This window comes from Diadema antillarum, unplaced genomic scaffold (assembly GCF_040938485.1).
Source record: "Diadema antillarum isolate AM-2024a unplaced genomic scaffold, OU_Dant_1.0 scf00000223, whole genome shotgun sequence".
NCBI classification, from domain to species: domain Eukaryota; kingdom Metazoa; phylum Echinodermata; class Echinoidea; order Diadematoida; family Diadematidae; genus Diadema; species Diadema antillarum.
The window spans coordinates 604,099-618,797 of record NW_027271112.1 but is presented as its reverse complement, the minus strand read 5'-3'; the positions used below and the strand labels follow the sequence as shown (position 1 = coordinate 618,797).

At 37.9% G+C, this 14,699-nt stretch overlaps 1 protein-coding gene across 1 annotated transcript in view; it reads left to right on the top strand.

Annotated features, from left to right (window-relative positions):
• The first annotated feature begins 1,887 nt into the window (after positions 1–1,887).
• Positions 1,888–14,699, top strand: part of LOC139724604 (DNA mismatch repair protein Msh6-like) — a 35,437-nt gene continuing 22,625 nt past the window's right edge. The window contains exons 1-11 of the mRNA XM_071635737.1: positions 1,888–2,126; positions 4,744–4,924; positions 5,772–5,986; positions 7,037–7,174; positions 7,568–7,680; positions 8,446–8,646; positions 10,359–10,447; positions 11,750–11,837; positions 12,734–12,793; positions 13,336–13,410; positions 13,946–14,081. Coding sequence (XP_071491838.1) covers positions 1,970–2,126; positions 4,744–4,924; positions 5,772–5,986; positions 7,037–7,174; positions 7,568–7,680; positions 8,446–8,646; positions 10,359–10,447; positions 11,750–11,837; positions 12,734–12,793; positions 13,336–13,410; positions 13,946–14,081 — 1,453 coding nt within the window. The 5' untranslated portion in view covers positions 1,888–1,969. The remainder of the gene's footprint in view (positions 2,127–4,743; positions 4,925–5,771; positions 5,987–7,036; positions 7,175–7,567; positions 7,681–8,445; positions 8,647–10,358; positions 10,448–11,749; positions 11,838–12,733; positions 12,794–13,335; positions 13,411–13,945; positions 14,082–14,699) is intronic.

The window sequence follows — 14,699 nt, the reverse complement described above, 5'->3', positions numbered from 1 at the left end:
ATTGATGATGGTCATGTTGATTGCAACTTGCTAACTACTTCTCTCCCTCTCTCCCTCTCCCTCTCTCTTCCCCCCCCCCCCCCCCTCTCTCTCTCTATCTGAGTGTCTGTAGAAAAACTATCCTTATTAGCCAGGCAAGGGCGCCGGAAGCAGGGGGGGGGGGGGGGAGCGCCCACGAGCACGACTGTCGTGCCCCCCCCCCCCCCAAAAAAAAAAAGAAGAAAGAAAGAAAGAAAGAAAGAAGTTTTTGACCCCCCCCCCATGTGCCCCCTCAGAAAGGTAACAAATATTTATCAATTATTTGAATATCAAAATGAACAATAAAGGCACTATTCTTGTCTAAAGATTGTCCATTCAATAACTGAAAATGCAGAATTTTCGCCCCTCCGGTGAACGGGACACTTAAATTCAGTGTATAAGCCTATAGTCTGGTAAACCCTTTCATTTTCCTTTTCTCCTAAGCTTTCTAGCAATATAAGAATATTTTTAACTGCTCGAACAATGCAGTCATGTTTAAGCTTTTAATGAATAGGCCTATCACGGTCAGACCTAAAATCGAATGGCGAAGTGTTTGGATTTGTATCTGATAGATTTGACGTATCCACATAGTATATTTCTGTTTTGTGAACAAATTCAAAGAACTTGCCAAGGAATAATAGAAAGATGAGATATGAGGGAAATATACAGCAGAAAGTCAAACAGGAATTTAATTTTTATTATATGATGGGATTCAAGGAAACTCTCATAGAATCAAAATGTGTAATTCAATTTTTTTCATCATAAAATATATCATATATTTTTCCAGATCAAAAGAAGCTCTCCCAATGAATGAAAATTTTAATGATGATTACACAGATTATAAAAATCAGGGAAAGGAATTAACGACTAAAACTGGTAAAATATGGTTACATTTATAGAAAAATGGGGAGAGTTTAAAAGTATTTAGGGATTTTAAGTGTAGTATTGTAATTTTTTGGAACTTATTTTTTACAAATCTGTTCGGCAGTACATCTGTATAGGATGTGTTTGGTTTTTGTTGTTGGTTGTATGCTCTTTTTTTTCTATCATCCTACACACCCTACGTATATCTAATGTTTCCCTGGCAGTATCAGCACTGTAACTTTGTGATTAAGTATTTGAGTGAGTGAGAATGTGAGCGGGTTCACCGGACATGGGGTGGGGAGGGGGTGCCTTGTTTACTTCTGTTTGATGTGTTTGCCTTTTCTTCATCCCTTTTTATACTATTTATGCAAAATTCTTTCTTTTTCATTCGTAATATTGACAATGTGGAATTTATGTTGTCATAATGAAATTTGTATTATTTTGCAATTATAACTAATTTTTATATTATTGTTTATATGAAAAGAAAAAAATAAAAGATTGACAAAAACAAAAACAAAAATACTTTGGTGCCACATCCGGGTTTCATCAGCTAACAAGAAAAAAAAAAGTTCTTCAGCTCAACTTTTCTGATTCCATTTCTGGACTTCTTCAAGTTACAAGCAAATTAACCACATTCTGTTTTTTTTTTTTGTTTTTTTTTTTGCCCCTATTGCCACTTCCAGGGTTTCTGCCCCCTGTTTTAAAACTTTGTATTTCAAACCAACAACAACAACCAAACCACCTTGCGGTCACTACGCATGCTCTTTCCCCCTCTCCCACTGTTTTGGTCTTTCGCGCGGGAAGTGAATGCACACATGGTACGCCTCGTACACGAACACACGGGAGACGTTCAGCGGGGCCGCCAGCCGCCGTATCATATCCAGGGACCCGTTGATTGGAGCTTAGTGCTCGTGCTATTACTGTGTAGTGACAAGTGAGTGAGTTGAAGCAGAGAGAGCGCAGCAGTGCAGTGCAGTTTACTTCGTACATCGCATCGACCGCGCCGCGCTCTGTCACCATTTTGAGCGCAACGTATTTATAGATCTACGTCGAAATTTCTCCTTTTTGTGGTTGTCGACAAAAGAAAATGGCAACGCTTCTTTCTTATTTCACAAAGTTACCATCCACTAAAAACAAAGACAAGACATCCCCTGTCGCAGGAGATAAAGCTGACTCAAAAAAGTCGGTATCGCCGAAGGAAACTGCCAAAGGACACACCAGTCAAAAACATGACAAGGAGAAGGGTGAGTGTGTTCAATTTCAGAAAGGAAGTGAATGCTCAATGATCATTACTTCAAATAAGGAGTTGCCGAAGATTTCTTTTTAAATAAACTTACATAACATGTATAAGGAAAACTACGAAGATATGAGGATAATCTGAAGTGGTAAATTGTCTTTGGGAAAACAGGGGAGGTCAGTCCCACGTGCAAATTTCTGTGTAAGTGAAGATACAAAGTTTTGATGGATTGTTTTGGTTGGTAATGGTATGGTAAACTGCAAGTTACTTAGTTTGGAAAATGACACAGGCTGGAACTCCTATTCATAAACGGCTAACTCCACAATGGAACATACATGTATTCAATTTCTGTTTGATTTCAGAAATTAGAAATCAAGGACCCAAATAGACCACCTACAGCTAAAACATAAACATTAGAACTACGGTATTAAAAGTTTTACTACTTTCATAGCTCAGCTGAACGCAGCAGTGGCAGTGCACAGTGACAGCCAGTGACCAGTGTGGATCGATCTAGTACGTAGAGAGTGCAGTCCCTGTGCTTTACAGTCATTGATTTAAAGCAAGCCACTCTGCCATAATTCGACCACACTGTTCAAAATTCAACCATCGGCTCATGTAGAAACTTGGGTAATCATGTAGAAATGCACACCTACCGTTCGCTTCGCCGTTTGTCAATAAAATTTTGTGCAGCTATTGGAGATGCTAAATTGAACCATATCAGAGAGTTTTCATGGAATTAGAAAGCCGAAAAGGTAAGAAAAATGAGAAATTGGAGTTGAAAAGTACGTCGGTCGCGAACATAGTCTCCGATGTAAGTAGTGCACCGATTTTGCAGAGAACGATGTCAACGATTATAATCGATTCTGGTAGTCTCTAATTAGCCGCTTACTAACAATATCGAACTTGACTCGTGCAATACGTGTAGCCCCTACTTTCTTTTTCGTATTTTTTTTTTAGTTAGCTCACCTGAGTCGAAGGCTCAAGTGAGCTATTGTGATAGTTCTTTGTTTTCATTGCCACTATCATGATTATCACTTTTCAAATTATTGATACAGATTATTCATACCAGGATTTAGACATCGATCCTTTCTCTATTGTGGCAAGTATTGATTTTATCATGACAAAAGTTGATAATAATAACTTAATTTGAATAGTGTTGAAGGAAATAGAATGAGGTTGAAGGGAAAGTGGAAGAAAAAGGTTAGGCTATTTATTACGGTATTAGGAGGGAGAGAGAAAACTGAAGTTGAATTCAAAGGGGATTTGTTTCTAGTTATCTACATAATTTATAGGCCTAATTTAGATAATATATTAATGAGAATAGTATTACAAAAAGTGCATGTTATGTTATACAATCATGTATTAACGTTAATATTGTGGACTTCTCATAAAGTGCTCATTTTACCCAAAAAGAAACAGAATATTGAAATTGAAACAGTAATTTGTTTTTAACTGATAGGTTCAGCTTATAGTAGAAAGTAATTGTCTTTATGATAGTATTTACTTTTCCCATTTGATTTTTTGAATTATGTATACAAACACTGCAACCCCAGTTTTTGCTTTTGTTTTGTAGTAAAAATCTAGACCTATTTTATTGTGCAATATTCATGATGGATGATTCCCATTTTTTCATATATCATTTACTGACATTTTGTACACATATTATCTGTCCATCATTTAGTCAGCAAAAATGTTGACAGATATACAGTCACACGCAAGAGAAAATTAACTAAAACGATAAAAAAAAACAGACGCATCAAGATCACTTTCTTTCTTCCACATTTTACTGTCAAGCCGACATAATTATTGTGGTTAAACACCAAACAAGCGGCTGTATCACAGACTACTACAATCGATTTTCATCGTTGTATCGCTCTTCCACATAATCGATCATCCATCATGCTACGCTGACACAGCCGTCGATCGGTGTACTTTTGAGTCAAAATTAGCTATTTTTCTTCTGTAATTGACTATGAAATTTCATGAAACCGTCAGATATGGTCCATCTTGACATTTCTGATAGCTACAAGAAGTTTTCGTTGACAAATTAAGGAAGGAAATGGTAGATGTGCATGGTGTGCATTTCTACATGATTACCGAAACTTACAATGCATGTGTGCGTGATCAAATCTGGCACAGGACTGATAATGCTAATGAAAAGATATTTATGATAACTCACTTTCGTTCACCAGGCCCAAATTTGTGAATGTTGCGTCATGCAAATTTCTCAGTGTTCTGCCGGCATGCTGTTGTATTGGGCCATGGACCCATGGTGTTGATAGCACCGGCGTCACATGCATAGTTTCTACTCCAGTGTGAAATTTTATGGTTTGGCACAGCAGCTTTGAAATGCACTTGATAAGAGCTGCTCAGTCAAATCTGTATCTTCACTATTGACTAACTGTGGATGAGTTAGATAAATTACTTCTAGATAGGTTTCAGAACTGACTGTGTTATACACCTGACAGATAAAAAAGTAGAAAAAAAAAATGCTTTCTCTGGCGGGCCAGATTGGGACTTGAGTTTAGTTTACACTAGAATGGGACAAGGTTTATGCATTTATTAGCTGATGCAATGCGAGAATTGTGTTAAATTAACCACTGATTTCTGATACCAATTTTCAGAAGCCACCAAACATTCTCCTGGGGACCTAGTATGGGCCAAGCTGGAAGGCTATCCATGGTGGCCCAGTCTGGTTTGTAACCACCCAACCTTGGCCAAGTGTACCAAGAAGGAAGGGAAAAGAGACATGGTCCATGTCCAGTTTTTTGATGAGCCTCCCAGCAGGGCGTGGATTAGTGCCAAGTGAGTTCTTTGGTTTCTTGTCTTTCATTAAGGACAAGTATGACATGATATTGATAGCCTTGCTTCAAACCCACATATGTGTCAGTGAATACAACTTGTACTTCATCTTTTTATGATTATTTGCATTGGTGGCTTTTCAACATTTAAGGACAAAAGACTCAAAGAAACATCGAGGAGATGTTTTGTTAATGCTATGTCGAATAAGGAACAGGAGTGCACTTCAAGAAGACTGTCCGTATGAGAGATGAATCATAGTCTGCCAAATAAAGCAATGCTTGTTCAGTAGTGTTCCATGGATGTAAATTTCATGCTTTCATTTGGACTTTTAATTACAATGCAAACTACTTTTAGTGGTATTCTATCTAAGTTTTCAATCATGAATATTGGGATTAAATTGTTACCACTTTGTTCAGAATTGACATACTGTATTTATTTTAGAATTAGGACAAAGTACAGTGGACTCCCATTATAAGGAAGTCCTTGGGACCAGCAGTTTTCTTTCTTTATATCAAAATTTCTTTGTTACTGAACAAATAAACAATTGAAAACAAAGAGCCTGTAATGTTGCCGCCTAAATTTTTATTTTGTTGTAACCGAAATTTCGTTATAACCATGTTCATTATAATGGGAGTGCACAGTAGATATGGGTTTGCAGATAGACCAGCTTGTAACTCAATTTCTTGATGTTTACATATCACCAAAGTGATATGTCAAGAATTGCATTCTGATAGAATTTGCGGACCTATTGGAAGCTGTACTCTTTTCGTCAGGCAAGTTGTGAAATATGTAAAGGGCAACACCCCACGCCCACTGCAGATGTTGAAATAAATGTGATTTGTGCCTGCAGGTTGGTGGAAACATTCAACGGGAGCAGAGCCAAGGAATGCCAGCTAGGGGGTAAGTTTCAGACGACCAAACCAGATGTGAAGCGAGGGATGGAACAAGCTGACCAGGCTCTCAAGAAGAGTGTGGAGGAGAGAATGAAACTCATCGTGTGCCAAGTTCCATCAGAGGACGAGGAGGAGGATGAGGAGGAGGAGGAGATGGATGCTGAAAGTGATGGTAGGTTAATTTTCATGAAATCAAGAGTAGGAGATGTTTAAAGTCTGTTGTCAAACTAGGGGAAGGAGATGTTCAAAGTCTGTTGTCAAACCACGAGTGCAGGATCAGTCAAAGAGTTAATCATCAGTCATCCCTTTGTACTGAGAGATATCAGACTTTTGTGCAACTGCACTCTTCTTAGCTATCTTCCTTTGTCACTTTTCCCTTTGTTCTTCCCTCCTTCCACCATCCATCTGGGATCATACTCTCTTGTCTTCTCTCTTTGTCATGTTTTCACTCTCCTGGGATCCGTTTCATGAAATTCTTATGAGAGACTTTTTGTTCATAAGACACACTTATGAGAGACTTTTTGCTGGTAAGACACTCTTATGAGAGACTTTTTGTTCATAAGACACACTTATGAGAGACTTTTTGCTGGTAAGACACTCTTATGAGAGACTTTTTGTTCATAAGACACACTTATGAGAGAATTTTTGCTCATAAGACACTCTTATGAGAGACTTTTTGTTCATAAGACACACTTATGAGAGACTTTTTGCTCATAAGACACTCTTATGAGAGACTTTTTGTTCATAAGACACACTTATGAGAGACTTTTTGCTCATAAGACACACTTATTCGAGACTTCATGAAATGGATTTGAAAGTCTCATGCGAGCAACTTTGACCATTCAGAAATTTATGTAAAGACTTTTACGTGACGACTTCATGAAACGGACCCTGGGCTTCCTTTCTCACTCTATCAGAATGTGACTAATTACAGCCATGAGAGTTTTACTCTGCCTATCAGCAATGAGATTATAGATATGAGTGTTGAGTGATGAAGACTGAAATTGCATTGCTGAGTTTGAATTTTTTTTTCCCCCAGCAAATACTCAAGAAGGACCTAATTCAAGAATGATACCAACTGCCATTTACCAGTCATGTTTGGTTAAAGAGACATGCTATACACCCAAGACACTTTGTAGACAATGCATAGTATGCAGAGGTATGTCAGTTGATATCAAGGTGAAGAGAGTGTGAAATCCTTTGTCTTCATTTATTTGTTCAGATGAGGCAGTAGCGAGTACTGGCAGTGATGAAGAAACGACAGGGAAACGCAAGCCGAGAGCCGCAGCCAGGCGAGCTCGCAGCGCTCAGAAGAAGAAGAGAAGAAGAATCACGGTTGCATCGGACAGCGAGAGCTCAGGTGACTGCTTTATTGAAAATTAATAACCAGATCATCATGAAAAGTCTGTTCCCTACAGGCACCTGGTGACCAGGGTATTAAGTCTATGGGGATTTAAAAATTCAGTATGGAATGGGTTAACCAACACATGACTAGGTCAGATATAGAAATCTGTCGAGAAGAAATTGAATAAAGATAAAGTTCTCAATAGTTCATCATAAAAAGGAAGTCAATATAAAGCTTTTGTGTTAAATTGTGATGACCAGTTCAGCCACAGAAACATACCATGTATGATTTTTGTTAAAGCAAAACTTTTTATCTTTGCGAATTGCAAGTGACTCACAAAATTTGCAAAAATGATTTATTTAAGATAGTGGCATGCACAGTAAATATATGTTTTCTCTGTTTGTGAAGGTGATGAGTTCAAGCCAGGAAGTGAGGGTGAGTCTGACGAAGAGGCTAGCAGTGGAGTTGATGAGAATAACATCTCCGAAGACGAGACGGAATCAGACCCGGAGACACCCAAGGTGTGTGTTTTTTGTTTTTTGTTTTTCTGCTGGATATTAATCTCATTGCATGCATTTAAACTCAAGAGTCTTGAAACTAAACTAATGTCAACCAATAGTGGTCCTAAACATGCAACTCCGATGTGTAAAATCTTGATCTGAATTTCAGTAATTGGTGTTCTTTTTACACTCATTACAGGAGTAATTCAGCAAAAAATTATTTATTTTATACAAATATAGCATCCAAAAAGCAGACTTTACTGCTGAACATTGGTAAAGATGAGTACTATAGGATATTCTTCACCACATTGATATGGTAGCACAGTTTCCCTGTAATGCAAAGTACTGAAACACTTTATTATGTTCTTGCACTAACTTTCAGGCAGTGTGGTGAGAGTAGTGAGTAAGGTAGAATAAAAAGGAAGACATCAGCTACTTTCCTATAATTACAAGCTACTGTATATGGCATATATTTAGCGAGTCTAAATTTTTGTGAATCGGGACTTCTCGAAGATTTTGCGTGTGGTTAAATTCACGATCGTGGAGTACTGCACTGAGCGGAGAAAGTGCGTCACATTCATATTGGGATCAGAGTGATTATTTTCGGTGTCTTTAATTTCGCGAATAGCACCTGACTCGAGAAATTCCCCGAAAATAAAAACCTCACGAAATATTCGGCGTATACAGTACCATGTTACGTCATGTACCGATAACACAATTCTGCATGTAATGAAACCTTAATGGAGGCTGAAAGTTGTACGCCTTGTGCCTGTCTCTGTGTCACAGAAAGCAAGAAAGAGAAAGAGAAGTTCTGCGGCTATGTCTACTCCAGCCAGTGCTAGGAATGGGAAGAGGGTTCGTAGTGTCCTTACTCCGTCTTCTCTTGACCGGTCCAGTGCTGCCACCCCGCCCCCAAAGAGGACATTTGGTACTCCCTCAGTCGGTGCTTCCACTAAAGCAAAGTTGTCTGCTTTCCAGTCACCAGCTGTGAGTAAACTTTTTTCATGTCAAGTGAAACTACTGCCTTCATCGTGAGATTTTATCCTCGAAGCAGGAGAGGTAGAGATAGATAGATAGATAGATGGATAGATAGATAGATAGATAAATAAATATATTGATAGATAGGCAGAAGAGATAAGAATATACAAATAGATAGATGGATGGATGGATGGATAGATAGATAGATAGATAGATAGATAGATAGATAGATAGATGGATAGATGAATAGTCTGGACTCCATGAACAGGTAAAGCTATAAAATGAAGTGTCGGGAGGAGCTGGTTTTTAAAGCTTGGAGCTGATACAGGGTGCTCCCTGTACAATGGACCAGACTCTAAGAAAATTTTGTTATGACAAAAGTTAAATTTCTTGTTCCAGAATTATTGTCATAATAGTCTATGGTTTAAATTCCTCTTGGTTATAACAAAATTTTGATACAGTGCACTCCCGTTATAACAAAATGCTCGGGACCGGCAGTTTTCTTTCGTTATAACGAAATTTCGTTATAACCGAACAAATACAATATATAACGAAAACAAGGAAGCCAGCATATATGATATTCTGTTTGTTGAATACTCGTCATACACTGGAAAGCTATGTGAACAATTAAACATATGGTTAATCAATTTCAGATTATTGTATTACAATAACGCAAGTTCCCCTCGGAAACTGTGTGTGACACACCAAGCGAAAACACAGTGATGTAACGCGTTCGCCCATGCAGAGACGCTGTAAATGCCTTGTTCCGCTACGTATTGTTGAAAGCGATTAGCATTTCGTTATAACGGGGCACATTTCTTTTGCTTTTCTTTGTCAGTGGTGCTCGGAAAAGACTTCGTTATAACGAAAATTTCGCTATAACTGTGTTCGTTATAAGCGAATTTTGTACCATAGACTTTAATGGCGATAATATTGGGACCAGAATTTTTACTTCGTTATAACGAAATTTCGTTATAACCGTGTTCGTTGTAACGGGAGTGCACTGTATATCAAAAGAAAACAGCCAGTTCTGAGGACTTTGTTATATTGGGAGTCCCGTGTATAGGAAGAGAAGGATGAGGTACTTTGGGATTTTACTGAGTGAAGAAAATATCAGTGAAAGACAGTGAGTGACAAATATAGGAGGGTAAGGACATTACATGTGTGTAGGTGTGCGTATGTGTGTGTGTGTGTGTGTGTGTATCTGATAGGTGTGTACAGCCATGTTTCAACTTGCTGAAATTGAGATGTTTTATATTTATCAAAAATATTTCCATGGCATGATTTATAATAATATATGCCTATATTTTTCTGGAGACAGGCTTAAATATGAGGCTGTGCCTTTCTGCTTGTCTCCTAACACTATCCAATCATTTTGTTTTGTTATACTTCTTATGAATGTTGTTGTAGTGATAATGCTTTTGTGTAGTCTAATTGATTGTAATGCTGAATGTTTTCTGTTATATGTTGATTTTTTTTATGAAAGTGTTAAAAACCTGAAACCTAAACCTGAAACAACACTAATTATAATTATAGTTAAGTGGTGCCACAGGTTGGTAAAAAAAATCAAAGAATGGGGCAGAGAGAGAGAGAGAGAGAGAGAAACAATTGCAGAAAAATCTTAAGATTGAAAGTAGTCATTACACAGGTGAACTGCAAAGAAATATCTTCAGTGTTGTTTTTGTTTATGACCTTTGACCTTGTCTTCTGCTCCCATTCAGCCATCATCATCGGCCAGTCCAGGACCTGAGGGTCGTGAGAATCAATTCCCACATCAGAGATTAGAATGGGTCAAAGAAGGAAACCGCAAGTAAGTCATCTCACTGATGTAACCATTGATACCTGATACTAGATACTCTGATACTAACTTACGAGAGTACCAAAATATATTCAGATATTGAATAAAACTGAAGCCTCCTTTTTGTGTTTAAATATACTGTGTTTAAATAGTCTGTCTAAATATTGTGTTTATACTGCAGCCTTAATGTCTGAAGCTGCTTTAAGAGCCATGTAAATTTTAAAGTAACATGGTTTGGTCCTTGAGGCTTGTGCCCATTGAATGCAAATGCAGATGAAAATTTACTTTGGCCTTGTATGTACTGTCAAAGCTTTTGTTTTTGCAAGGGTTATATTTTTGCAAATTTTGTAAATCACTAAAAATGGGCAACAAATCTAACAGCTCACGAAAATGTTCACAAGGGATTGCTGTTAGGGCAACTTATAATAGCCTTTGTGTCAAAATCGTGAAAACAACATCTTGATAAAATGTCTGTGACCTTCTCACTCCCAAAATTATCTGTATGTGAAAGTAACAGCTTTTACAGTACAGTTGAACCTCTCTTATCCGGCCTCCCTTTATCCGGATCTCTCTATTATACGGACGCAATCTCGCCGTGAATTTTTTTTTTTTTTAATAATTACGGGAGGAAAGGGGGATTCCCAACTCCTTGAGAACTCCTACACAAACACACATGAATTACATATTACTTCCAACATGATTAACATACATTACATCAAATTTCCTTCCAAATTGCTTACCTTCAGACATTTTAACATCCCCAAACATCCCCAAATGTAACAATGAAAAGGTTCCAGTATACACATTACTACATGTGGTACTACAATGGGCTACATCAGTACTTGTGTATGTATATGTACATGTATAAAGCATTGAGTCTCCCGTATCCGGCCAAATCCCTTATCCGGATGAGCCCCGGTCCCGACTTGTCTGGATACGAGAGGTTCAACTGTACTTCATAACTACTCCTATCCGCCTATTTCCCAAACTGCTTTATATTCATGCCAAGCCCGAATTGGTATGGAACTGCATTTATTGTCACCTCCAGTGGTATGAAACATGCACGGGACGGAATCATCTTTGATGATTCAAATCTGTTAATGCAAAGCGCAAGACCAGTTTGTCCACAGTAGTTTATGTTGTGTAACTGATTCAAATTTTGCTGAGAATTCATAAGAAAACCTTCAAGAACCAGGAAAATGGTATATCATGGTTCAAGAACCAGGAAAATGGTATATCATGGTGTTAAAAGTGAGTGCAGTGTAATGTTAATCTTACAGAGAAACAACAAACCACTTTTTACTCTTTTTCCAGGGACATCAAAGGAAGATCAGAGCGTGACCCAGACTATGACCCCAGTACACTCTTCGTACCTAAGAGCTTTCTTGACAAGTGTACCCCAGTGAGTATGGCTACCCTCCCCTGTCTTCTGGGGAGGAGGGTGGTGATGAGTCTGGCTACCCTCCCCTGTCTTCTGGGGAGGAGGGTGGTGATGAGTCTGGCTACCCTCCCCTGTCTTCTGGGGAGGAGGGTGGTGATGAGTATGGCTGCCTTCCCCTGTCTTCTGGGGAGGAGGGTGGTGATGAGTCTGGCTGCCTTCCCCTGTCTTCTGGGGAGGAGGGTGGGGATATCTCCCCCAGAGAGGAATACTCTCAATGAATAAAACATCAAACAATAATTAATTTTCCAACTAAATGCAGCAAGTTTTTAAACAGCAGATAAGCTAGTATGAAATGAAATGCAGCAATGTTTAGTAATGTATCAGTATGAAACTGAATGCAACAATTTTAAACAGTACATCAGTTAGTATGAAACTTAACACAACCCTTTTTAAGCAACAGTTCAGTAAGTGTGAAACTAAGCGTAACAATTTTTAAGAGTAGATCTCTTTTTTGTACGTAGGAAAACTAAAGTTAGTTAGACAATTTGTGCATTCGCAGGTTTGCTTGAAGATTGCTGGCTAAAAGTAGGTTTTTGCAAGTGCAAGAAAAAAAACCCACAACAAATTTGATTTAAAGCCAAAGATTCAGAACATTGTGTATGAAGGTTTTTACATGAAATTCTTATCTGATGGAAAGTAATTTGCTACCAAACTTATCAGATAATATTTATAGATTGTATAAAAATAAAATCACACAGTTGTAGACAATGTAATTATTTAGAATATCAATGCCAGTGTTACAGTCAGACCAGAAAAGTATACAAAAGATTGGAAATAACTGAACTGCATGACCAATATGTATTAAAATGTCCAAACATTCTGAGTGCTGATGTCCTTAATGTGTTTTCTCTATACAGGCCATGAGACAATGGTGGGAGATGAAATCTAAATACTTCAACACAGTTCTCTTCTTCAAGGTACGAGGTTCTGTCTTTTTAAATCTGTTGAATTTAACTGGAAAAAATTGTTATGCAGAGCGTTAAATCTAAGCATTTTCCTTCCTCAGTGTGGTCTATGTTGTCCACAAGAAGATATAGCTGTCATGTACTGGGAGTCATCCTTGTAGCTAGATCTGTTGCTTGTTGTACATTTATCATTTCTTATTCCATGCTGTTTTGATTGTTTTCCATGGAAAACCTTTCTGTATTGTAATGTAGAAAATTAATATTTACTTTGTTTAAAAGCATGGAAGAGAAATTGTGCAGAATATATTTGTGTGATATCTGTAGGAGAGTTAATGTAGCATCGTTACCAAAGAGACAGAGAGAAAGTGAGAGGGAGAAAAGAATTAAAGAGACTCGCTAAATATAAATCAGATTACATTCTTTCCTGTTCATTGAAAGAGAAGATATGTATTTTTTTTAAACAGTTGTTGTTTTTTTTGTATGATCATAATGATGCACAAAAACAAATGACTAATGATTACTCTGATGCATTTTGTAATTTACGTAACTTACAGATGGGGAAGTTTTATGAGCTTTATCACATGGATGCAGAGATTGGAGTGAAGGAACTTGGTCTTATCTTTATGAAGGTAAGTGAAGGAAAAACTGAATTGTCATTTGAAAGTAATGTGTCATATGTATTTAGTGAATATTCATGTTATTATACAGTCAGTGATACACAAAGTCGCTGGGATGACAAGACCTCGTATCTACAAAATCTCAAATGTTCAGGAGAGCAAAAAACATGGCAGCCAAAGCACTATATCAAATGGGATGAACTTTCCTTTGACATGCCGTGGTGGCTTTATTTTTTGGGGTAAGACAGCTAGGATTTGGACAGGACATCACTTAACTGATTATCTGGCCATCAATCCAAAAAAGTCATTTTCACCAAAATTTGAGATACAAGGTCTTGTCACCTCAGCAACGATATATATGAAGTTTGTGGGCCTCTCTTCTAAATGGCTCTGCACACCCCAAAGTTTCATTCTAATCTCTTCCGTGTATAGCAGTAAAAGTTATAACCTGATGCTGTTATTTTGATTCTATATCATTCCAGTTTCATTGATATATAGCTTGAGGACTCTTTTACCATGTCCATGTTCTCCTTTCCCTTCATGGCAGGGAGAGAATGCTCACTCTGGTTTTCCAGAGATTGCCTTTGGTCGCTATAGCGACACCCTCATCCAGAAAGGTTACCGTGTGGCCAGGGTGGAGCAAACTGAGACGCCAGACATGATGCAGGAAAGAGTTAAGCACTGTAAGTTCTCTGTCATTTACCTACCAAGTCCTGGGATAGATTATTCCAGAAATCATGAATTCATCCTCCTTAGATTGGAAACCCTGGATTTTACTGTGTTTAAATATCTGTTTGAGAAAAGATCAAAGGGAACTGGCTGGATTCATTAACTCTGCACAAATAAAAAAGAGTCAATTTGAGACAGAAACACTTTCTTTAACTTCCCCCAAATTGATGTATTGCCAGTTTTATGATCATGTATAACATTATGGACTTCAGAGGCTTTTGATAATTATACTACTGAAATAACAGCAGAATAGTATCGCGATAGGGTAAAATCTCTTTCTCGCTTGTGAAATACTAGCAATGAATGATTCAAATTATGATAAAAATATTGGGCAAAGGTTGAGGGACATAACTGTGTGAATACTAAGTTTAGCTTTAAATCTTCAGGTGAACTGGTCATGATGATGCTGTGTGCAGTGCTCTCTGAGAGTTATTGTTAGCTCACCTGAGCCAAAGGCTCAAGTGAGCTATTGCGATCGCCCTTCGTCCGGCGTCCGTCGTCCGTCGTCCGTCGTCCGTCGTCCGTCGTGCGTCGTGCGTAAACTTTTTACATTTTCATCTTCTTCTTGAAAA